Source organism: Hypomesus nipponensis, chromosome 13 (assembly GCF_054491055.1).
Source record: "Hypomesus nipponensis isolate SF chromosome 13, ASM5449105v1, whole genome shotgun sequence".
Classification (NCBI taxonomy): Eukaryota; Metazoa; Chordata; class Actinopteri; order Osmeriformes; family Osmeridae; genus Hypomesus; species Hypomesus nipponensis.
The window spans coordinates 1,888,464-1,912,266 of record NC_140373.1 but is presented as its reverse complement, the minus strand read 5'-3'; the positions used below and the strand labels follow the sequence as shown (position 1 = coordinate 1,912,266).

The window sequence follows — 23,803 nt, the reverse complement described above, 5'->3', positions numbered from 1 at the left end:
AATAGTTTCTTATACCATTGATCAGGTTACTTAGTCAATGTTGAGTTTGTTTATAATAATTGCTGCTATCTCCGTCTGTCCCTTCAGTACTGTGCTGGGTCTGATAAACTACTGTGCACAACAGACGGTATCAGAGCTTCCTCTTCTGGTTCCTCTACTGCACACGCTCAGACAGGCTGGTGCAGATGCTGACAGACTTGCTCCGACTGTAGAGGAGCAGAACTGGTCAGGACTGGATCCGGTTCCGTTCAGCACGTTCAGGGAGAGGGTGCGCGGTTCTCCTGACAAAAGAAGGTAATCGACTTACAGCGCGGAACTCCAGCTTGCAAGTTATCTCACGACGAAGCAGTTTTATTTCATCTGTTGCGTTTTTCTGTTATAGAACGATGATGACTTTGATCAAGAGTCACATCTCTCTGGCTAAAGAGATGCCTCTGGTCTTGGTGAGCTGGCTGTCTATGGTGGCTCTGGAGGACATTGAAGAATTCTCCAAATTGACAGGAACCTCTCCAGAGAACCTGATCCAGACCCTGATGTTCAGGCTGCGCAAGTATGAGGAGGACACAGAGCAGAACAAACTACAACAGAATGTGGAGGTATGTTCCAGATGGTATATGTTCACCTCCTCCATCAGACATTGTGCTCTGTGTATCAGACATATATTCATTTTCCACCCACCCTACAGGCCACTGAGAAGATCCTCAGGCATATTCTGGAGAAAGTTGAGAAAGACAAAAAGAGGTACTGACATCTGAACTCTTACTTGTGACTCATTGCCTATATTGTAAATGTAATATTTGGATTGATGCATCGTGTTTGTATTTTTGGTAAATAGATTACTGGATTCTGGATGTGTGCAGCCCATCCTACTGTGTTGCTTTAATGTTCTGAAGAGCACTTGTCGGATGGTGCAACTGGTGCCGTTTTACCGCACAGCTGTGCTGTCCTACCAGCTTGTACTGAAAGTGGCCGAAATTCATGATGCTCTTGCAAAAAAGGTACAGGTTGGCTTTCTGTATTTACTGCTTCATTGGTGTTTAGTTTTAGTATCGTAATAACTGTTGTGCTTTCTTCCAAACTCAGGATTCTGAGGAGGACAGGCCTGAGCGGACCAAGCTGGGGAAGGTGCAGCAACATGTTAGCCAGTTCAGAGATCGACTTCTTTACCATCCCTTGCTGAAGCAGTCCAAAACACTCTCCTACCCCAAAGAAATTGAGGTAGAAATCTAATAGAACTATATTAAGTACTATTATTTTTGTATTTTTTTTACGATTAAACTTGTAGTCTGTATTTAAATCAAGGCAAGATGGTTGTTCACATGATCAACAATCCTTAAAACACATCTTCACCACTGCCATTCTGTTGGTCATTCTGTTAGCAGACTAAACTACAGTGTACTAAAGCCTCAGAGAATCAAACCCCATGAAGTGTTGAGGGTATAACATGTATCATGTGTGTAGATGTGGGATGCATTGCTGCGGGTGGAGTGCTCCGTACCGGGCCTGTCTGCTCAGTGGGCGTCCTGCATAGAGAAGGACCTGAAGAAGAGGATCTCTATGGTGAGTGTGGTTCACACGGCTTGAAAGGACTTATAAGTTAGCCTAAAATAAAAAAAACCTGTCCCACCAAGTGTAGTGGGTCAGTCGTTTGGTCGTTTTTTGTTGTTTGTAACTATTACATTACTTACCGCTGCCTATCTTGGCCAGGCTGCTTTTGAAAAAGTCTCAAGAGCCTTTCCTGGTTAAATAAAGGTTAAATAAAATTACAAAAAATTAGCCAGACTAGTTTCCCAGCATCTGGGGTTCTCTGCTTTCTGGACAAAGATGTTTGTCTTCATCCACAGTCAAGCGATGTGGAAAAAGTGGTGGTTTGCTGCCTTCCGATGTCAGTAGAGACCTTAAACAAGAGCCATGAGCTCATACAGACCTGCTTTCAGGAGCTGTGTCACACTGCCATCAAGAACATCTGCCAGGTAAACTATCAAGTTGCTCACATTCAAATCGTCCATCGTTAGAGACCAGTAAATTGGACAGATCGTCAAATGGCTTGAACATCATTTGATGGCTTGTTTATCAGGCTGGTAAAGAGGGAGACCTGATGCAGACGTTGTTTAGCCTGTCACACGATCTTCCCTCCAAAGTCCTGTCCTCTATCGTGGTTGAGTCTGCAGCACGGTTTGAACAAAGTACCGTGGAACAATTTCTGAACCCTCAGTCTTCTGTCCACCACCTTCTTTTACAAGGTATCACAGATATGTCATCATAGAATTATTATGGGCCTATTACAGGCTAGTGATGTGCAGTTGTGCTTGTGTCATTATGTATTACATCATTCTCTATGGGGTATTGTGACGCAGGTGACTGGAAGGTCATCCAGGTGGATGAGGAAGCTGGTGAGGTGATTGCCAGCTGTCAGAGGGACCTGGGAACCCTGGTGGAGGCTCTATGTCAAGGAGATGTACCCCTTCAACACCTGCAAACTGCACTAAAGCACAAACAACAGTTTATCAAGATCTTTCACCAGTGTACGTGCCAACACAACTTTCTTTGCAAGACTTGAATGGTATGTTGCCAAGAAGAGTTACCAGAAATATTCAAAGTGTTTTGGTTGTTTCCTGCATAGATAAGATAAATACCAAGGTAGAGGGACTTCCTGTGAAGGCAGAGGGACTGTTGGCCCAGAGAGAGAAAGATGTCAAGAAATTCATGGAGCAAAGAAACCACATGGACACTCTTATCAAGATGATGAAGAAGGTGTCAGAGAGCATAACAGGTGAGGTTGACCAGAGAAAAGTATGTGCACAAGAATGTAAACCAGAACAAATAATGGTGGTCAGGATAACTGAGGTGTGTCTCAATAATCTTTGTGTTTAAATCTTGAACCCAGACAGTTGTTTTTTACATTTTATTTCTTCCCAGTTCCCGAGATCTCCACACTTGAGGAGCAACACAGAGCAGATCTCCAGCCAGTGAGCTTGGATAAGCTAGTGTCAGTCCAGGCCTACAGTGTGGACGACGCACCAGGAACCTTGAACCTGGTTCTTTGGTACAGTGCTAGCTTGGAGGTTCTGAACATGGCCAGAGAGATGCATGAGGTCCGTGACAGCACCCTGCTGCTGTCTTCCTGGGTGGACGGTGCTGCGGAATGGGCCTCGGCTCAAGGCAGCATCTCCACACCTGTGTCGGCGACCCTCGCTCAAGTCTGCCGTGCGATCTGGACCCCTCAACTGAGGAAATTCTGTCAGCTAGGCCTCAGGATAGCTTCTGCAACGGTGACGTTTGAGGAGCTAGACCAGGCCCTGAATACCATTGGGGACCAGGGAGACGGGGTGCAGATGAAGAGGGAGTTGAGCCTGATGTCTGTCAGGCTTGAGGGGTATCAGGAGTTAGAGCCCGGCTGGGTGGAGACCAGGCAACGCCAGATCCAGGAGTACCGGCAGCTCCACCATGCTGCAGCCTCGGCCAGCGCAGTTCTCAAGATAGTCAATCAATTGCAGCTGGAGGGAGACTTCAGTGAGATTCACTGCCTCACACAACTGGTAATATACTCAGAAATTCTGTTTCCAAAAGGACAGTGTTTCGTTTTGTTTTTTTGTGCCGCATCTTACTGTTTAAGGTGCAAAAGGGGTAGTCTTGAGTGGAATCGAATGTATACCAAAAAAAGGCTGTATTCAAAAATTAAAAGAATGCAATACTGTTTTCTCATTTGATACAGAAGGAACACTCATTCAAGCAGAGGGGCTTGGGTTCACTCACTGAAGACCTCATCCGTGCAAAGCAGCAGCTATCCACAGTTACACCTCGACACACGGAATGCCTGGAGGCGTTTCTAGAATGCCACAAGCTAGTCAGCTGGGTGAAGAACAAAAGTAAGCTGCCATCAACCCGCCTGAGCTGTTTGCCTTTAAAGTGTGATGAGGGATAGTTAAGTAAACCTGTTAACCTAGTGCGATGTACCGAGGTATCACTTTAGTTGCATGTCCGCTCTTTCTGTTTCTCCGTTTACAGATATAAGAGATGTGAAGGTATTTGTGGACTTGGCCTTCATCTCAGCTGGGGAGAACGACAAAGACATAGATAGAGTGGCCTGCTTCCATGCTGCCGTGATGGGATTCAGTCCTTTACTATATTCCCTCTCCTCCACTGCCGACTTCAAAGAATTCATGACCTGTGCCGGGCAGGTGTGGGACACCCTACGCAGGGATGAGACACTTCCAGACAAACTGGTGAACTATTCCTCCTTGACTTACAATTGCATTTGCAGACATTACTTTCTTGGAGATGTTGACATGTGAATGTTGAGTTCTTTTTTACATAGAGGGACTCCACTCGTTCCCTGGATTGGCTGAAAGAGTTGAGCCAGACCCATGGTTCAGTGGAGCAATCGTCTCTCGCCCTGGCTTCGGCGATCAATGCCCAGGGGGTGTACCACATAAGCTGGTCAGGGAAACCCACAGAGAAGGTGGGTGTATGGATCATGGTCTTATACAAGGCCGAATACACAATGTACAGTCTACGTACATTTGAGTTCAGCTTCATCTCCCCTGTACATTTCCAGTGTAATGAACCTACTTTTGTTTGCAGAGATGTCTACAGAGCTTTCTGTGGGTCAGAGTAAAGAAGGATAATGCTGATAAAGATCACAGCTTGGAGGAGCTACTGGAACTACAGAACAAGCTAATGCTGATGTCTTCCAAAGGGGAGCATGGCAAGGAACAAGTCAACAGGTTCACCCAGGTCTGATGGTTTTATCCATGTTTGTGTTGGCCTTTGCTTGGAGACTTACTGTACAACAACAAACTGATTCGTCTTCTGGTTTATCTCTCCTGCTTCTGAAGGTGTTTGAGGGTGTCCAGAGACTGAGTTCCATCCTCCTCCAAATGCAGTCTTCGGGCAACATGCTTTTTCGCGAGTGGCATGCAGAGATCCAGTGTAGCGAACAGATCCAACCGTGCATCCAAATGACCTTCTCGTCCCTGCAGGGTAAAGCAATGGTGTACCACGGAGAGGTGACCGAGCAGCTGCAAGGGCTGTGTCGCTCCATGGAGATCTGCCATGAGGAGTGGTGTGCTTTCCTCAGAGAGAGGCGCTCCGAGTTTCACTCCCTGAACCACTACACCTCAGAACAGGTGCTCTACCTGTGCCAATGGATCTACAAGATATGCACTCAGCAGGTCTCAGTTCCTCAGCAGGTGTGGCACCTGTTGTCTCCCATTAAGCCTGCCTGCACCCTGAGGGATATCAGGGAGGCGGTGGACCAAGAGACCAACTTATTTTCAAAAGCCCTCACTCCAGCAGATTGGGAAGATGAACACTACAAGGAGCTTTGTGGAAGTGATGACGAGGATGAAGTGACGGAGCTGATCGGATTCTCCTCAGACAGTGAAGAAGACGGGATGGATAGTCATGGCGCTGACCTCTCACCTGGGACACACAGGGATCCCACGGATGAGGATGTACAGGATAGTGTGGAGGCTCTCTGGAGATGCTTCAAAGATGACATGCCGAGATTCCTCAAAGGACTTCTGGACATTTCCACCCTGGCACGTGTCCTGTCGTGCCTCTCAGACATGAACCAGCAGCACATCAAACGGAAGCTGCCACCAGCACTTCAGGAAGGGAAGCCTAACCTGGTTCTCTGTCCGGCTGGCGAGGCTTTAAGTACCACTTTATCGTTTTACTTAGAGAGTCCGGAGAAGCCAATGCCCTCTACTGACGAGGTGCTGGTTTGCGAAAACGAGACCACAGAGGAGCAGGTGGAGATCTTCCTCCGTCGGGCCCTGGGACAAGGTGTCACATGCAGCCAGCAGAGGATCTATGCGCTTGTGAACCCGGGGCTGCTGGGCTATGATGTCAGTGTAGCTCTAGGGGAGCATTTCGAGAGCCTGGAGAGAAGCGCAGGTGCTCATTACCGCCTGGTGATAGTCAGCCCAGTGATGCACCAGCACACTTACGTCCCTTCGTTCTTCAGCAACCACAAAGTGCAGGCAGGAGTTGTCTTAACCACAGAAGATGCCAAAAGATATCTTCATCACCACTTTACTGTTCCGGTGCGGTACAACTCTGCCCCACTTGCGTATCCAGGCAATCTGTCAGTCTGGGTGGTGTCATCTACCCGCCCTTCAGTTGGTAAGGGGAAACAAGTTTCAGATTCTCGTGAATATGTACTGTTTAGAAAGTTGTTGGTACATTTTCACAGCATTTTTCTGCTGTTCTTTCCACAGGAAAATCCCTTTACGTTGAGCGCCTGTTTGAGAAATTCAGCCAGAGATCTACAAACGCCCGGCACATTAGAATCCGACTGATAGAGCCACAGATCGACCTGGACTCTTTCCTAAAAACCCTGTCGGAGAGACTGGCTCCTCTAAGAGAACAAGACCCTGTCTTGCTACACATTGATACAGCTGCAGTAAGTCTATGACAGTGTCCTTCTTTCTTCCATTTGACAAATCTTTGTTTATCTGATGCATGTGATTGATATGTGTTGCATTTAGTATCCATGATGTGTTTGTTTTGGTCATTTTCAGGTTAGCTCTGGACTTGAGGAATTCCTCTTTGCTCTCTTGGTGCTGGGCTGTTTGCATGATAGCCAGGGAATGTTGTGGAGGAGAAATTCAGCACACCTCACTGTTGTTGAGACTTTGAGACCGACTCTTCATACTCAATCACAAAAAAAGGAGGTATATCACATTGTATTGTATTCCCAATTACATCTACCCATTAAACAAAAATATATAAAGTAAACGTAAAATCATTTTATTTAATTATTTAATCATGCTTGTCTTTACAGATGAGAATCGGACTTCTTGACATTTTACCCACCATTCAATGCAGACCACCACTGGAGGTGAAAACCCTGTTGCTTTCTAAACGTGGCAACACGAGAACACATGAACCATTCATGGATGAGCAGGAATTTGCCAGTGAACCAATTCAGAGACCCTACCAATTCCTAAAGCGCTACAACAGGAATGAGAACCTTGATCATTTTAAGTATCCTGAAGGATCCAGAGAGGGAAATCCGATTGACTGTCTGCATCACCTTTTGGCAAACTGTGGAATGAAAGATCCCTCTTGGGCTGAATTGAAGAACTTCACCTGGTTCCTCAACCTGCAGTTGAAAAACTGCGAAGATTCAATATTCTGTGACCCTGACTTCCTAGCTGATCATCTACCAGGTTTCAAGAACTTCATCGTCAAGTTCATGATCGAAATGGCTCGGGATTTTTCCTCCCCATCTTTGAACACCTCTGACCAAAGCCCTACTCCTTTTTTCGAGAGCAACCCAGAAGATGACCTTCTGTCCCGTCTGACTATTCGGAGACGCTGGGAACATCAGTCTCACCCATACATTTTCTTCAATGCCGACAGATTCTCAATGTCTTTCCTTGGCTTTCATGTGCAAAAGAGTCCCAGAGGAAACACTTTCAATGCAGTTGATCCCCAAAGCCAACGGGTGCTAATGGGAGATGTGATGACATCCAAACTGTTTGAGGGCCTTCAACGGCAGAAAATATCCCTCACAGAGGAGTTTGACAGTTTGGCGCGAACAGAGAAGATCAAAAGAATTTCTCGTGTCGTTGGTGCGCAGAAGGGAATCATGGGGGAATTTGACCCAGACCCAACTTATGAGCTTACTGCTGATAACGTGATGAAGATGTTAGCCATTCAAATGAGATTCCGTTGTGGGATTCCAGTCATCATCATGGGTGAAACTGGCTGTGGAAAAACCAGATTGGTCCGCTTCCTCTGTGATCTGCAGAGAGAGGGAAGAAATGTGGAAAACTTGAAACTGATCAAAGTTCATGGAGGAACCACAGCTGAGATGATCTACAGAAAGGTGAGGGAAGCAGAAATACAAGCTCAAAGGAACCACAGAACCCACAAACTGGACACGATTCTGTTCTTTGATGAAGCCAACACCACGGAATCAATCTTTGCGATCAAAGAAGTCTTGTGTGACAGGACTGTGGACGGACACCCTTTGAAGACAGACACTGGCTTGAAAATAATCGCCGCCTGCAATCCTTATCGCAGACATACCCCTGAAATGGTAGAACGTTTGGAACGCGCTGGGTTAGGATACAGAGTGAAAGCAGAGGAAACACAGGACCGTCTTGGCAAAGTCCCTTTGAGGCAGCTTGTTTACAGAGTTCATCCGCTGCCTCCAAGCATGGTTCCATTAGTCTGGGACTTTGGCCAGCTGAGCGATGCAACCGAGTTTTCCTACATCAGACAGATTGTCCGGAAGAAGGTAAAGGATCATGGTTTACCTGATGAATGCGTCAGAGGAATATCAATGGTTCTTGCGACCTCTCAGTCATACATGCGCAGCAGAAAGAACGAGTGCAGCTTTGTTAGCCTCCGAGATGTGGAGAGGTCCATGAAGGTGCTGGTGTGGTTTTACCTCCTCAGTGAACACATTTTCTCAGATTTCCGTGAACTCGGCAGAGTTCAGAAGACATGGAAGTGTTTGGCACTGGCAGTAGGTGTGTGCTACTACCCATCTCTTTCTTCACAGGATGACTATCTGTCAGCAATCAGCGAACACTTTCCAAGCACACTTGATTCTGCAAAATCACTGCAACTTGAGATTTCCTCATGCCAAGACTTGTTCCTCAAGAACATCGAGACGAGAGAGACAGTGGCTAAGAACATAGCCCTGAAAGAGAATGTGTTCCTAATGGTGGTCTGCATTGAACTCAAGATTCCTCTCTTCCTGGTTGGCAAGCCAGGGAGCTCGAAATCCCTTGCTAAGACAGTGGTAGACGAAGCCATGAAGGGCCATAGATCTCACTGCAAACTCTTCCAGAAGCTCAAGCAGGTTCACATGGTCTCCTTTCAGTGCAGTCCTCACTCCAGCCCCGAAGGAATCATTGGAACTTTTCAGAATTGTGCTCGTTTCCAAAAGGACCAGAACATGGACGAGTATGTGTCAGTGGTGGTTCTAGATGAGATAGGACTTGCGGAGGACTCACCACAGATGCCACTGAAGACCCTTCATCCACTTTTGGAAGATGGCTGCATTGACAATGAAAGGCCTGACCCACACATGAAAGTTGGATTTGTTGGGATCTCAAATTGGGCCTTGGACCCAGCAAAGATGAACAGGGGCATTTTCCTGTCCCGATGGGATCCCAGTGAAAACGAGCTGGTGGAAACTGCAAAAGGGATCTGCTCGTCTTCCTCACACGTTCTTCTAAAAATCAAACATCTCTTCCCTCAACTGGCCAAAGACTTCTTGGAGATTTGTGATCAGACAAAGAAAAATCAGTTCTTTGGCCTCCGTGATTACTACAGTCTAGTGAAAATGCTTTTTGCCACTGTCAAATGTACGGGACAAGAGCCAAATGACAGCCAGCTGGCAGAAGCCATCTTGCGCAATTTCAGTGGACAACCCGCAGGTTTTGATCCACTCATTTTCTTTGAAGATATCTTTCAGAACCACAGAGATGTACCCATGCCAAGCACTCTGCAGATGGTAGAACAGAATCTCGACTGTGGCAACAATCAAGAGAGTCGGTACCTTCTTTTACTGACCACTAACAATGCAGCCCTACATATTCTGCAGCAACGAGTCTTTTCCAAGGGACACTATGCATCCCCTGAGATTGTGTTTGGCTCCGGCTTTCCCAAGGACCAGGAGTATGCTCAAATCTGCCGAAATGTCAACCGGGTGAAAAGCTGCATGGAGACAGGTCGCACTGTAATCCTTCTGAACATGCAAAATCTTTACGAGAGCCTCTACGATGCTTTGAATCAGTACTACGTTTACTATAGTGGACAGCAGTATGTGGATCTGGGCCTGGGTTCCCACAGGGTCAAGTGTCGGGTCCACAAGGACTTCAGGCTGGTGGTCATAGAGGACCAAAAAAAGGTTTATGAGCAGTTCCCTGTGCCCCTCATCAACAGGCTGGAGAAGCACAGAGTTGACCGGAGCACAGACCTGACCCCCTGGCAGTGCAGGGTCCTGGCCAAACTCAACCAGTGGATGCAAGAATTCTCAGGTGGGGATTCTGAGAATTTCCAGCTTTCTGACGTGTTCATTGGCTTCCATGGGGACGCCTGTGCAAGTGCACTCCTGCAAGCTCTGGAGCGGAGGGAGCAACAAAGGGAAGATGGAGATCTACATCCACATCTAGAGGACTCCGAAACTGATCCCTTGGAAGAGGTTGAAGCGAATGAGGAAGTTGCCAACAGACGTCAACAGGATGTGAACAGTGATCATGAGGAGCAGAGGGATGTGTTGGCAGACAAGATTGAGGAGATGGAGATGGTAGATGATGACGATCCACAGCAACAAACAGGCACAGACAGAGAAGGGGATGAAGTAGGCATGGACATAGATTTGAATGAAGAAGAACTTGAGATTGAAAACCCAATTAAGTATACTGACCAGGAAGACGAGCTCTTTGAATCCGCCAAGGGTTTCGTGTTGAATTGTGCCACACCAGACTCAGTGCTGAGGCTAAAGTACTCAGACTTAGGCAATCAGGAGAAAGAGAGGCTTCAGAACATGTACTTCCACCACCAGCAGCATCGCTCTCTCAGAGATTTCATGGAGGTCTACTTGAGTCAAATGAATGATTCCAGCAAGTTTGTAGAGGTAAGAAACATACCACAACTTTCACCTTATCAAACCATTGATTGTATAGGTTTCCAGCATTACTCTCCATTACTGTCTTCATCAGGTCACTACATTCTCCAGCTTGCTAACCAAATCAGATGTGAGAGGGTTGGCTAGGGCTCTGGGTTTGGACAACCAGAGACTTCTCCTGCTCTCCCTTCACCAATTTGACACAGAACTATCCTTCAGCAGCAAGATTGGGTACAGTAACTCTCCTTGATATAATATAAAATAAATATATATTTTCGTTCAAGTGGCTTTTTATACATTTCTCAAACACTTGACTTTTTCAGGGGTTTCCTGCGAGATGCTGGCCACATTCTTTTTATTCAAATGGACATCGAGGAATCCCACTGCAGTGGAGAACTCATAGCATCAGCAAAGTATACTTCAAGTCGAGAGGCTAAATTGACAATCATTGTAACGATACATATTTACATATACATACAATACATACATCAGTGTTTTTGAAACCTTCCAAATTTGTTTACAGGTACTGCACCTTGAATTACTTGATCGCTGCCAAATCAGATCAGAACTGTGTTGTGGTTTTCATCACCAAGCTGTCCCGGATTCCAAGGCAATCTAAGTACATTGGTTTCCAAGGAGGTGGGTAACTGACAAATGAAATGCTTTTTATTCGGTATGGATGTTTGTATCGTACAACAATAAAGTGTTGTTGGGTATGTTGTTTATGTAGGAGTTTGGCACTCTGTGCATATTGATGACCTACGGGACACTGAGGACATGAGCCTGAACCTGTCGCTTTTCTGTGGAACGTCTATCAGCAAACTTCTGACTGCAGGACATGGCTGTGAGAATGTCCAAAAGGTAAAAGTAAGTGACTGCATTCGTGTATGCCATCTTCCTCATCTTTCATCATTTCACAATCTGTAAATGGATTCTTTACAAACATCTTTGTTTTGGTCCTTACCAATAGTCATCAATATAAGTGAGAGACCCAGTGAGCTGTGTGTTCATAAACAGGTACAGGCGGAGACGGCATACCTTCATGGTCTATCCCTGGTGAGGTCCTGCGTCCAGAAGGCCGTAGGTCTGTTAAGAGAACCCACTGGCATGACCTCCAGAAGCATGAAGCGCATGCACATACTCCTGACTTTGCTGGGAGACGATCACGGGGACATAGGAGGTCAAGACACGATTGCCTTTTTCCGCTGTGGTACTAATGCAAAGATGCGATGGATAGTTTTTGATTTCCAGTTAAAGTTTGTATACATTTTATATTTGTATATTTTTCCGTTATAACAGCTCGCTTCCAGGAGGTGCTGCTTGCAAGACTAGCAGGAGTCTTGGCTCAGAGGGAAGAACTGATGCCACAACCTGGGGAGTGGGTCAACATAGAAGCCAAGAAAAGCCAGTCTCTCCAGGAAGGAGGAACTTTAAGGTAGAGTTTAAAAGCTACTGACAGACTGAATTACGTCCCAGGAACAGTGCATGATTGGAGCTGTGTTCTGTTTGTTTCCACATCTTCAGGCATACATTGTGGCGTCGTTTACAGTCCACTGTGACTCCACTTCTGGCTGGGTTTGTGGAGGTGTTGGATCGGAACGCCAACCTCGACCTCCTCCTCTGTGCTGGGCTGAGCCCAGGACTGACACAGCTGTGGCTCAACATTCTGGAAGACAAACAGATTCTAGATCTCGTCACTCCTCACAGTTCCAGGTGATCTATTGAACATTAGGAGATTTATTTTGTTGACTTTTCCCTCAATCTGGCCATTTATCTCATTGTTATCTTCGTGTCCTGTTGTAGTGGTAACGATCAAGAGGTGCCGGTCCAACACGACTTACTGTTGGGTGTTCAGGGACGTCCTGGTGCTGCCCCCTTCAGTTGGCTCATCAGAATGAACTTCCACAGCCTGTTGGAGGAGTCAGAGTTTGTACCAGGTAAATTCCGACTAACAATTCAGATATGCGTATTTGCGTAGATACGACAGGAGTGTGAGTTGTGCGATCGTATCAAAATTGGTCTGTCCCTCACCTCTCTTAGCAACCAAGGAGAATAGCAGCTCTCATCGGATTCTGCAGTTTGTGAGCAGTGTCACCAACAGTAGGCTGGGCAGTTATCTGCAGGCTCTCTCAGACCAGGAAGGGTCAGAGTATGGCCATCGTTACCTCTGTGACTTCCTGCTTCTCTCCTTCAAAATCAAGTCTGAGGATGAGTTAAAGGTGCAGATCAATAAATTAAATTTTTCATGGATATTTCATATGCCAGTGTAAGATGTAAGAGTGTAGATTTTTCAACTTGAATTCACTATATTTTTTTTTTTTACTCCTTAAAAGTTTTGAAAAAAAGTTGTGAAAAGTTGAAGACGTTTTTTTTGTGTGTTTTGTAAATATATATTTTGAAAAAAGGTTGGGGGTGAAACAGTTTTCAGATTATTTTTTGTAACATTTCGAAACTTTTTTTTGGAAACAGTTTTTGGAAAATATGACATTTCCTCTTTCCTTTGTCAGTTGTTCACAAAGGCATTGCTGGGGTGCGTGGCTGACCTTCAGCGGAACATGACCATGACCCCTGACCTCTCCCCTGCCTGGGTCATGGCTGCAGCCCGACACTACACCCCTCGACTTGACACCCTCTCCCACATCCTACTTCTCCAGCCTCTTCTTGCCTCACAGATCGTACAGCAGGACTCACAGACGGAGCCTTCAGAAATGGTGACAACAATACCTAGCCTGTCTACTTCTAGTCGTGTACTGAGAATGTTGTCCAGTGTGATTAAACTTTGTTTTCTGGCAGAGCGAGGACATTTTGGCTCTTGGTATCTGTGTAGAGAGGACCAAGCTCCAGGTTGTGAGCTCCTTTGAAGAATGTGAAGCCTTCCTGTGCCAAGTGGAGCTCCTCCAGCCGTGTCTAGATAGAGCCTTTGGCCAGAAGTACAGAGCCCTCTGCAGCCCCAGCTGTCGCCAGCACTTGGACTCCATCAGGTAGTCCTTATACTTAACACACCAGACACACGTATAGGTATCTGCCTCTCAACGACTTGCTACTTTTCTTCTGGAAGGTCGATATGGAGTGGGATGCTGGTCGTGGCGGCATTCATCCAGCAAGTTATGTTTGAGGCTAAACAGAGGGACGCTAGATTGAAGGAGCTGGCTCTCAAACACTGCAACCTTCTCCAAAACGTAAGTTTTAGAGGATTGACGTTGAAAGTACCTCTGAATTTGGGATGTAAAATGTATGTTTAAGTTGTTGATGTTGTCCTCCCAGCTGATGCAGGACTCTCCTGATCTGAGGAGCGTGGACACACTGCAGAAGCTCATGCGCGTCCTCAACTCCTATCACGAGGAGTGCATCAGCAAGGACCTACGGTTAGATCCTCTCTCCCAATACAATATACATCTTAGATCTAGGTTCTTGTGATGAGCGACGGTGTATAGGTAATAAAGGCCCTTATAAGATGCTTAATGACACACATTTATGTTAGTAAGACCAAGTGTTTTAAACTGTTGTTGGATAAGGTTAGGTCTAGGGTAAGGGTTAGTGTTATCGTAAGATGCAATAAGCGTTAGTTAACGGAAAAGGGCCTTACTAACGCTTAAAACAAACACCTGGATCTAAAGTGTCGACAAATACATTAATCAAATGTCTGTCACATAAATGCCTAATGTACCGTGAGGTGGAAGGTGTATTATCATTATATTTGCTTCTGCAGGTTTGGCATTTATTGCCCAGTGTGCCTGTCTGAGCTCAAAGATCCCTCCGTCTTGCCCTGTGAACACGTCTTCTGTCTAGCCTGCCTCCAGGGAAGCATTCAGGCCGACAGGCATTTCTGTCCCAAGTGTAGGGAAGACATTCCACCTAACTTCCAGCCAAACACTTCTGAGAACATCAAGTAAGTTAAACGTGTATTGGAATTTGTGTCTCTGATTATGTCACTGAATTGAATCGACTTAGATGATGAAGAGTAAGGTGGATGTGGGAAATGTCCTCACGATTGATAGTTTGAATCCAGCCCAGGCCCTCTACTGCCTGTCATCCTCTCTCTCTGTCTCTCTCTCTCTCTGTCTCTCTGTCTCTGTCTCTCTCTCTCTCTCTCTCTCTCTCTCTCTCTCTCTCTGTCTCTCTCTCTGTCTCTCAGTCTCTATCCCTCTCTATTCCCACATTTTCTGTCTTCTCCAAACCCACTATCTCTATCATAAATAAGTAAATATAGGCAGAAAGTCCACAAAATAAACCCAACAACAATAGACGTTTCAGTGGCTTCAGTTTGTGACTGTTTTGTGCTGGATCCCTGTGCTGACCCAGGGCAGCGCTGCAGCAGCATGCAGAGGTCAGGGGTTACTGCAACTCCTTCTTCCTGGAGGTGGTCTCCAGGTTCTGCTTGTCTGACGGCGAAAAGCCCGGAGAAGGATTGATCGAGCTGCTCTTCTCCCTGCTCCTCTTTGCACAGGGTGAGGCGACCTTTACACCACGTCTACGTAACGTGACTAAAGGCTGCCGTTGATGTTACAGTAATGTGTTGATTTGGCGAATGTGGTGGTTTTGGTTGTTGTTGTTGGTGTATTTGTGGTTGATGGAGTGGTGGTTGTGGCTATTGGGTTGTAGGGGATGTATACAAGACCAGACAGCTCACTCCCTTCTTGGAGTGCGTCGACAACAGCCCAGTGGTCCGCTCGGTGCTTCCTAAACTCCTGCTACAGTACAGGTAAACAAGGACACTAGAACATACACAAACACACGCGCACACAAATAACCTCTTCTGTGTTATTTTGTGTTATTTCTGTGCGTACTTTTTTGTTGTTTACTGGTTCTTGTCTCAGTTTTGAGCAGGTGAAGGGTCACATCCAGTCCTACCTCCGGAACCTGGAGGAGAACATCATGAACCGTGAAGACCGGACTGAGCTTTACCTGCTCTTTGTCAACTGTTTCCAGGTAACCATCTCCCCCTAACTCTCCCACGTTCCAGATTCATCACCACCTGACACATTGGATAGGAGTTATGTCTTGTTGTTGGTTTGTTCTAGGACTCCCTCCACTGTCCAGGAGGAGGGAGAGGGTTGGAGGAGGGCAGAGAGCAGCAGAAGAGCCTCCAGGAGGAGGCCAGGTTCTTGGGCAGGGTAGCCAGGAAGCAGACCCCCGGGCGGCAGGAAGACCCAGCAGAGTTTCTGCTGACCATGGCTCGTCTGAGACTGTGCCTTGCCACGGCTGCCACACTGCTACAGAGAGCCACGGCCCAGCCCCAGGGTGAGGAGAACTTAACAGATGAAAAGCAGCCTCGACAAAATCGTCATTTACCTTTCAAGAAAATCTATTTTGATCTGACGTGAGACAGGTTTGTAATATCCCATGCGTTTTCCCATTTTCCCCTCAGTTGATGCGGGTTGGCCTGGAGAGGTGGTGGAGTATCTGGAGCAGGTGAAGGCAGTGTGTGACTACTGTGGCAACGACTGGTACAGAGTGTACCTGCTCCGAGCGCTCAACAAGCAGGCTGGGTTGGACTGTGTGCTGGGGGTGATGAACGCCCCCCAGTGGGCATGGGTGTTCCCCCCAGAGGTCCTCAGGCTGCAGGTACATCTGTGCCCCTCACATACCACACACCATAGGATGGAATTTGCATCTATTTGTGTCTCCACGTGCTCACCATATGATGTATGGTGAACATACTGTATTGAAAAATGACAATAACTTTTAAACTGACATGAGGTTTTAGGCGCGAGGAAAAGCTCATTAAAAGTCTTCTTACGTGCTGGCTGGTTGCTTTGTAGCAAATGATTCCAGAGGAGGTGGACCGGTTCCTGTGCTGTGGGCCGTCGTACCAGGCGCTGAGGGACGGGGTGGCCCTGGCCCTGCTGCAGAACAGCCCAGAACCGCTCATGACAGAACTGCAGGTCAGAACCTGGACATCTCCGTAGGCCTACAGCTCTACAGTATAGGGATCCCCTAAGGGATATTAACTGTGATCTGTATTAGGGATGCTCATAATTGACTCTGTAGCCTACACATTTTTACCGGTTAATACTATCAGTTAAACAGTGTTGCCAATTTAGCTAGTCGCTAGTCTATATAGAAACTTCACCTTCCCTAGTGACACAAAAGTTGTATCTAGCGACTAGCGAAAAATCAACTTTCTGCTACTTTGGCAATCCCCAATTTCATTGTTGAGCAGCTACAAAATTACTGTTATTGTATTTCCATGTTGTTATAGCTGCCAATCATCCAGGTGGAGTCGGAGTTCTAGAATTCAAAGTGTTTTCATTTTGTTTGTTGACGCCCAAGCAACGGTTATATGTATTTCTTTGAGCATCTGAAATCTGTCTGTTTCTCCTCTCCAGAAACATGTAGTTGTGACTCCATCACCCTTGGTACACCTAGTGCTGGCCTTGTTCAGACAGGTCACTTGTCGCTTGGCATCTCCAAACACAAACATATGTCCCACTCCACAGGTAACTACTCACGACTGGGCCGCTATTGGCAAAGGATACAGACATGTCTATGCATTGCTCTTCAAATAGTTGTTTTTATGCACCAGGAAACAAAAATGCTTGAGGACTTCCTGAAAAAGGTAGTGAATACAGAAGAAACCAGGGCGTTCTGCATATCGCTGCTATCCAATCGGATCGGTGGGGTGAACTCCCCTGTTCACATCAGCCAGGAATCAACTCCTCAGCAGCGCGCCCTGGTGGAGCTGCTGGTCCATGCAGGTGCTGCGCTCCTCACTGGGAACCCCCTCCTGGCTCCTCTACAGCAGATCTCTTCCCAGCCTCAGAGGATGACGGTAAGGCCTTCTTCTTCTGTGGTCTAGCTGTCAACGCTACATAGCCTGGTGAGGGATTCAGTATGTAAACATCGTGTTGATCTGCAGGTCTCCTTCCTACCCACCATGCCTGACGATCACACCAGTGAAGCTCAGCAGTGGATGGTTGGACAGGGAAAGATGCAGATGTACTGTGAGTAACTCTTTTGTTTGTTGGCGAAATTACCTGTATTTGTAATTTTCTCATTTATAAGATATTTTTTTGTTGTTTTCAAAATGTACCGCAGCAACGATTAGCATGTTTCTTTTCAAATTGTAGATTGTATCAACGGCCATGCGTGTTTTGTTGGGGAGGTGAGAGATTACTCAATTCAGTTTAAAACCAAATTCTTATTTTCAAACATAAGGACAACATGTTATCATGCTTAAGTTTTCTGTAAATGTTTGATGTTTTTGTTTTGCACAGTGTGGTAAACCTGTGGCAACATCAAAATGCGCTGACTGTGGTGTGCCAGTGGGAGGCATGAATCACAAACCTGTTTCTGGATTCACCATGGCTACCTCCAGGTTTGGCACTTAAATGTATATTTTAGTTTGAGAAATTGTCTCAAAGCAGTCTCTAATCAGCCTTGTTTTCTTGAGAGTTCATGAGTACCTGTGTAATAGCAGTCTAGAGGATAGGACAAGGACCGGACACATTCTGGGGGATGCCAGGACAAGGATTGAAGCTCCAGAGAGGAACCTGTCACCTGCCCAGTCCAGAATACTGCGACTGCTCACCCATCTGGCCATGTTCCAAGGAGCCATCATCAACCACCAGGTGAGGCTTGTTCTCCCCCTCCAGTACATGTTAAAATTATATCTTGTATAATAATATAAACATGATATAGACCCTTGCCGTATATGACAGTGTTGTGATGTTACAGTATGCTGTGATGATGAACCTGTCTTCATCTCATTCATTGTAGGGAGTCAGCCAGATGATACACCCGCAGGTGGGAGACGTCAGAGAGTTCCTGTGGAGACACCTCGAGAAGGACATGAACGTGCTGGGAAAGGCACTGGATCAGAACATGGACGACACCGCTGTCACGCTTCACCTGGTCCTGAACACTTGTCTGGAGTTCCCCACAGCTGGTAACATCTGCTTTTGCTTGGTATCCACAGTGTCCTTATAGAGTGATGTCAGATTTGATCTGACAGCCTCTCCTTGAATTTGACACAGCCTCTCGCCATGCGAGGCCGGACCTGTCCTCCAGACGTGGCCGGGAGCAGTGGGAGAGGCTGGTCTGTGATGCTGCCATCGACCCAGTCATCCAGGTAACACGCTGTCACACAGCTCTCAGATAAGACCCTGCCATACAGACACAGGTTTTTTTTTATGGAACCCTCACCGCAAATGTGTCCATTCAACACCCAAATTCTTCATTTTACTCGCGTAAGTGTTGGCGAGTAAAAAAAACAAAAAACAAGGTAATGATATGAACTTACAGTACATAAACAGTTCAGTGTTATCGACACTTTGCCGGTTGCGGCGCTCTGGTTTGTGTCGGCAGCACCTGAGGCCCAGGCTTACGGAGGCTCAGCAGCAGATCAGTGCTGACGACAGGCTGGGGGGAAGCTCCCTGATGAAGCTCCTCTACTCAGACCCCCGGCCCCTGCTGCCCCTGCCCTCAGACTGCCCCACGCATCACTCCTCCTTCTGGAGCCTTCCGGAGAGCATGACCGTGGAGCGCTTCGCCCAGCTGGTTGGCCAGGCCCATGAACGCACCACAGTGCCTCTGCTGGCACTCTTCCTCAGGAAGGTACCCCAACCGATTCTCTTTTGTTATTTGATGATTTGTGATCAGTTTGGACCCCAAACGATTCTATATTGAATATGATATATTCAAATTTACAGTATATTGTACGTTGTGGTGTCACGGAAGATGCCCTGTGTAAGCATGTGTGTGTGTGTGTGTGTGTGTGTGTGTGTTGTAGGTGCAGTGTGTGAGGCAGCTACATCACCTTCCAGCGTTGGCAGCTTTGCAATCTGACCTACTGCTCATGTTTCCACCGTCTGCACACCTGACCAATCAGACCATTGCTCAGCGAATGCAGCCAATCCCAGCAGGTATGTCCACTGGAGATCAACACAGTGTGGAACATGAAGAGTTCATTGTGATATTGGATTGTTTTGTGGTTGATTAGGGTTGTGTTGTGTGACGGTCATTGTGCAGTTGATTGATGGTGTGTACTGTAGGTATTGTGTGCGTGTATGTGTGTAATATAGGTATCGTGTGTGTGTGCATCGGACACAGCCTGTATATGTACTTTGTGTAAGTGTTATTTGTATTCAAACAGCAGGTTTCTGCCCTGTACGTGTCCAAGACATATGTCCTTGGGGAGAATAAAGTGAGATCTTATCTTGTGGCTGCTGCTGTAGGTCCCCAGAAGAAAGGGTTGCTGGCCCGGGTGCAGATCTTCACAGATGTGTGGAACTGTCTCCGGATGGAGGTGGCCAACAGCTGTAAGTACCTCCACGTGGTAGAGCCTCTGTGTACACCCCCCCCCCCCCCTCTGGCTGCTGAAGGTGACCTGGCCGAGTTCCCCCTGACCTGTTGGCGTCAGACATAAGAAGCAGATTTACTGTCCTGTGTGTGTCTGTGTGTGTCTGTGTGTGTGTCTGTGTGTGTGTCTGTGTGTGTGTCTGTATGTGTCTGTATGTGTCTGTGTGTGTCTGTGTGTGTCTGTATGTGTGTCTGTGTGTGTGTGTGTGTGTGTGTTTCATGAACAGAAGATTTACTGCCCTGTATGGTATGTCCTGACCTGTGTGTGTGTGTCATGGGGAATAGATTTACCATATTTGTGTCCTAACCTGTCCTTCCTATGTGTGTGTGTGTGTGTGTGTGTGTAACGAGCAGCAGAAATGGGCGTGGCCCCCCAGTTGTGTGAGAAGGAGCTAACGATGGACAGCTCTGGGGAGTTTTTGTCGCCATGCCGACACGGCCCAGGGTCCTGTCTGCAAGTCTTACTTGACTTCCTGTCTCAGACCCACAACAGCCTGGTCAGTGAGGCCCGGCGACTCACTCATCTAGACCATGGGTAAGGCTCCAAAAAGTTCAAAAAACGTTTAAAATCATATTAAGAGTTTTTGATATTAAGAGTTTAGTTTTTTTCACTCTAGTTTTTTCCTCGTCTTCCTTGAAGGTTTAAGTGCAGTTCTATGGGTGTATGTGAAGCCAATGTTTGACATTGCTTGTAAAAAAAAAAAAGGGCCATAAAAATACAATTAATTTGATTTTTAAACAGATTTGAGGTTTGGTTTTGACATATTTGCTCTCTGGCAGCAGTGACTACAGTGTTCCCCTGGAGGGAGTATCAGAGACTCAGTTGACCCTGTGCCATCCAGAGAGAGAGCTGCTGCCCCTAGTGTTGGCTCACTGCCACTACACCTTGAGGAAAGGCAGGGAGACTGACTGCAGTTACAACCTGCGGGGTATAGAGGCTCAACTGGCACGCAGCCACGTGACTGGGAAGCCCCTTATAAAAGCGGTGAGAAACAGGAATAAGTTCATAAACTTCAAGCTAAATACATTCCCAGGACACAACTAAAGCTATTCACGTCATCTGAACTACTTCTCTTTCCTTATCAGGAAACCTCGAAATACTTAAAAAGACATCTGCAAGACTTCTCAGTGGTTTTAACGGAGGTCAGAGATAAAATTCCTCAGGTAAGCAGAAATGTGCGTTAGTAGATGGTGCGCTTTTTGTTTTTTTACACACACTTGGGACCACTGATTTCATGCTCTGGACCCACATGTTCCGCAACAGCCCGGGTTAACACTGTGGTTCTCCTATGGGACTTAAAGAGGCCATTTATCTGGAGGTCAAATTCCTCAACCCGTTCCCCACTCTTTTTCCATTAACTGGGAGAGGTCTGCCCTGCCAGGCTCCACTGAGCGCGCTCCATTAGCAGTTGTTCTGTCCCTGTCACAGGAGCCTCTGAAGGGCTCGGTGAGTGGGGCCATCAGATCCAGCCTGCGCTCCTACACCGACGTGTGCGACGCCGTGTTCGCCGTGGAGATCGGCCTCCGCTTCCTGGGGAAGATGGGCGGGCTGCCTGGGACCTCGCTCCTGACCTACCTCACAGACACCCTCAAGATGGGCCCACAGATCTCCAGCAGTGTCAAGAAGGTAGGGGTTCTCTCTCCCGAGATGCCGTTGCGATCGACATACCTCATGGAAAAGCTTGAGATACTCATGGAAGGTGTTTGGATGAACGTGGTCCTCTCAGGCCCTGGGGGAGAGCAGGCTGGGGCAGAGCCTCTTCACCTGGCAGCTTCTCACCAGCTGGAAGTCAGAGCTCCTGCTGAACACTGGGCAGGTTCGTATGAGCCGCTTCCCGCCGCATCTCTGATAAACAAACTCTAATCAGGAACTATGATTGTGGGCAAAGTCAGAGCCGCTCCTGAAGGAAACACAAAAGCTCTGCGGTTCTAAAACGTTCTGCTGTTTCCCCCCTCTGGGAGCACTTTTAGTTTGTGGTTAGGTCAACCCTCTCACCCAGTCGACCCCCAGATGACCTCTGACCCTGTGCACCCACCAGTAATTGACCCCCTACAAGCACATCAGCCCAACCCCCCCAGGGTTGTAAATCTAGAGAAAGTGTGTCGCCAGACATGGCATACCAAACGTGGAGCCAAAACAAGAAAAACAGATATCCCAACTCAATTGAACTTAACAGGTGGTGATGAATGTCATGTAATGTATAATTATGTTTGATTTGGAGATATCATTTGGTTCATTTGAGTGTCTTTGCTGTGTGTAGGACCCATTTCAGAAACTTCCGCCCGAGTTCCAGGAGGAACTGTCCGACAAAGAGAAGAGAGAGCTGGGGGGTTTCCTCGCCGTCACAGATGTGGAGACCTTCTCCCTGGAGCTGCATGAGATTCTCCTGCTGAAGACCAACGGCAGCGCTGCTCAGGAAGCTTACCCACCACACTGGGAGTACGAACCTTCTCCTCTCGTGTCCCCCGTGACCCTCGAACACAACTAGCAACACGTGCAATCACATGCAGACTGTGTGTGCGCTGGCTAAGGAGTGGTGTGGGTGTGGGTGTGTGTAAGTGTGTGGGTGTGTGTGTGGGTGTATGTGTGTGTGGGTGTGGGTGTGTGTAAGTGTATGTGTGTGTGGGTGTGGGTGTATGTGGGTGTGTGTGTGTGTGGGTGTGTGTGTGTAAGTGTATGTGTGTGTGGGTGTGGGTGTATGTGGGTGTGTGTGTGGGTGTGGGTGTGTGTGGGTGTAAGTGTGTGTGGGTGGGTGTGTGTGGGTGTATGTGTGTGTGGGTGTATGTGGGTGTATGTGTGTGTGTGGGTGTTTGAGTGTGTGTGGGTGTATGTGTGTGTGTGTGTGTGTGTGTGTGTGTTTGAGTGTGTGTGGGTGTATGTGTGTGTGTGTGTGTGTGTGTTTGGGTGAGGGGGACAAATCTTTAACACAGAATTGAAATCCTTTGATTGGCAGTGTTGTCACTGTCGAGCTATTTTCATATCGATTCGAATACTTTAATTGGAAAGCGTGCCATTTCGGGGATCACCACTTGGACACACTCTGATGTTTAAAGGAATGTTTTTGTATTCGGTAACAACAACATGGGGGTGTCCTAAAGAGATGAGTGGTTTTGACCAGGGGCCAGAGCGTGACCCCTGTAGGCAGCCATCTGTCAGGGGAAAGGGGCTTAAGTGATACAACCTCTGCCGGCACAGGTCAGCTCTATATACCCAGCAGCTGGCCAGACACTGAATAGGAATGCGTGTGTTGAGAACAATAGACCACAAGACTAACTGTTGCTCCTTCTCCTCCCTCCCTCCCTCCCTCCCTCCCTTCCTGCTGCCTGCAGTATTAGGTCCACTATGGAGAACCATCTGGACTTGAAGAGCCTTAAAGCCCTGCCTGGACTGGAATCGCTACCGGAAGAGATTACCCTTAACAAAGGAGCGAGTGCATGGAGGATTGCAGTACAGTTTAGAAAAAGATGATTTTGTTTAATTTAGCTGGTTTTTGATATGCTGATGTTTTATTTTTTAGTTATTTTTAATCTGTTTTGTTATGATTTAATTGCACAAAGTCTTATTGATTGTAAAAGCCATGTTCAATAAGTGACCAAATCAACATTTGAAAGAGAGGCAGCCTGAGGTTTTTTTCAACTGTGAACTTGATTTATTATTTTAGTTTGAAGTATAATTAAGTATTTTTAGTTTTGCAAAGAGCAAGATTCAAAACATTCCTAAATTGATTTCCTTTGTTGTCAATTTAATTGCTTCATGAATATTGGAATAATATAATATTGGGAAAAACTATTCTATGGCCTCTTTGTATTTAGTCAAACTGACTTTAAATTGACCTATTTATGAATGTATGAACGAAATAATTTTAACTACTATTTTGCTAAATAGGTATTTTCACACACACACCC

General features: G+C 46.8%; 1 protein-coding gene across 1 annotated transcript; it reads left to right on the top strand.

Annotated features, from left to right (window-relative positions):
• Window positions 1-162: 162 nt before the first annotated feature.
• On the top strand, window positions 163-23,687 carry rnf213b (ring finger protein 213b). Its single transcript, XM_084669904.1, has 57 exons — window positions 163-294; window positions 383-596; window positions 686-741; window positions 836-998; window positions 1,084-1,218; window positions 1,462-1,560; window positions 1,845-1,973; window positions 2,078-2,243; window positions 2,358-2,525; window positions 2,624-2,773; window positions 2,920-3,539; window positions 3,716-3,869; window positions 4,009-4,226; window positions 4,319-4,462; window positions 4,585-4,737; window positions 4,839-6,129; window positions 6,225-6,409; window positions 6,528-6,680; window positions 6,791-10,606; window positions 10,692-10,828; window positions 10,921-11,010; window positions 11,121-11,236; window positions 11,328-11,458; window positions 11,615-11,807; window positions 11,897-12,032; window positions 12,122-12,310; window positions 12,401-12,534; window positions 12,638-12,816; window positions 13,105-13,308; window positions 13,391-13,578; window positions 13,656-13,776; window positions 13,862-13,962; window positions 14,307-14,486; window positions 14,900-15,045; window positions 15,200-15,299; window positions 15,415-15,526; window positions 15,619-15,838; window positions 15,966-16,162; window positions 16,360-16,482; window positions 16,927-17,037; window positions 17,124-17,369; window positions 17,457-17,541; window positions 17,668-17,702; window positions 17,815-17,915; window positions 18,015-18,168; window positions 18,317-18,485; window positions 18,574-18,668; window positions 18,905-19,153; window positions 19,329-19,461; window positions 19,774-19,857; window positions 20,252-20,432; window positions 20,678-20,882; window positions 20,984-21,061; window positions 21,327-21,524; window positions 21,625-21,714; window positions 22,159-22,337; window positions 23,228-23,687. Exons 2-57 carry the CDS (start codon window positions 387-389, stop codon window positions 23,364-23,366), a joined length of 13,539 nt encoding a protein of 4,512 aa, XP_084526030.1. The 5' UTR covers window positions 163-294; window positions 383-386; the 3' UTR covers window positions 23,367-23,687.
• The last annotated feature ends 116 nt before the right edge of the window (window positions 23,688-23,803 follow it).

Excerpts from the sequence above, each read along its gene's own strand:
- rnf213b (XM_084669904.1), top strand. The coding sequence starts at position 387 with ATGATGACTTTGATCAAGAGTCACATCTCTCTGGCTAAAGAGATGCCT. Across the intron at positions 18,669-18,904 it reads CCATCGACCCAGTCATCCAG|CACCTGAGGCCCAGGCTTAC; the intron begins GTAACACGCTGT and ends TTGTGTCGGCAG. Across the intron at positions 19,462-19,773 it reads AATGCAGCCAATCCCAGCAG|GTCCCCAGAAGAAAGGGTTG; the intron begins GTATGTCCACTG and ends CTGCTGCTGTAG.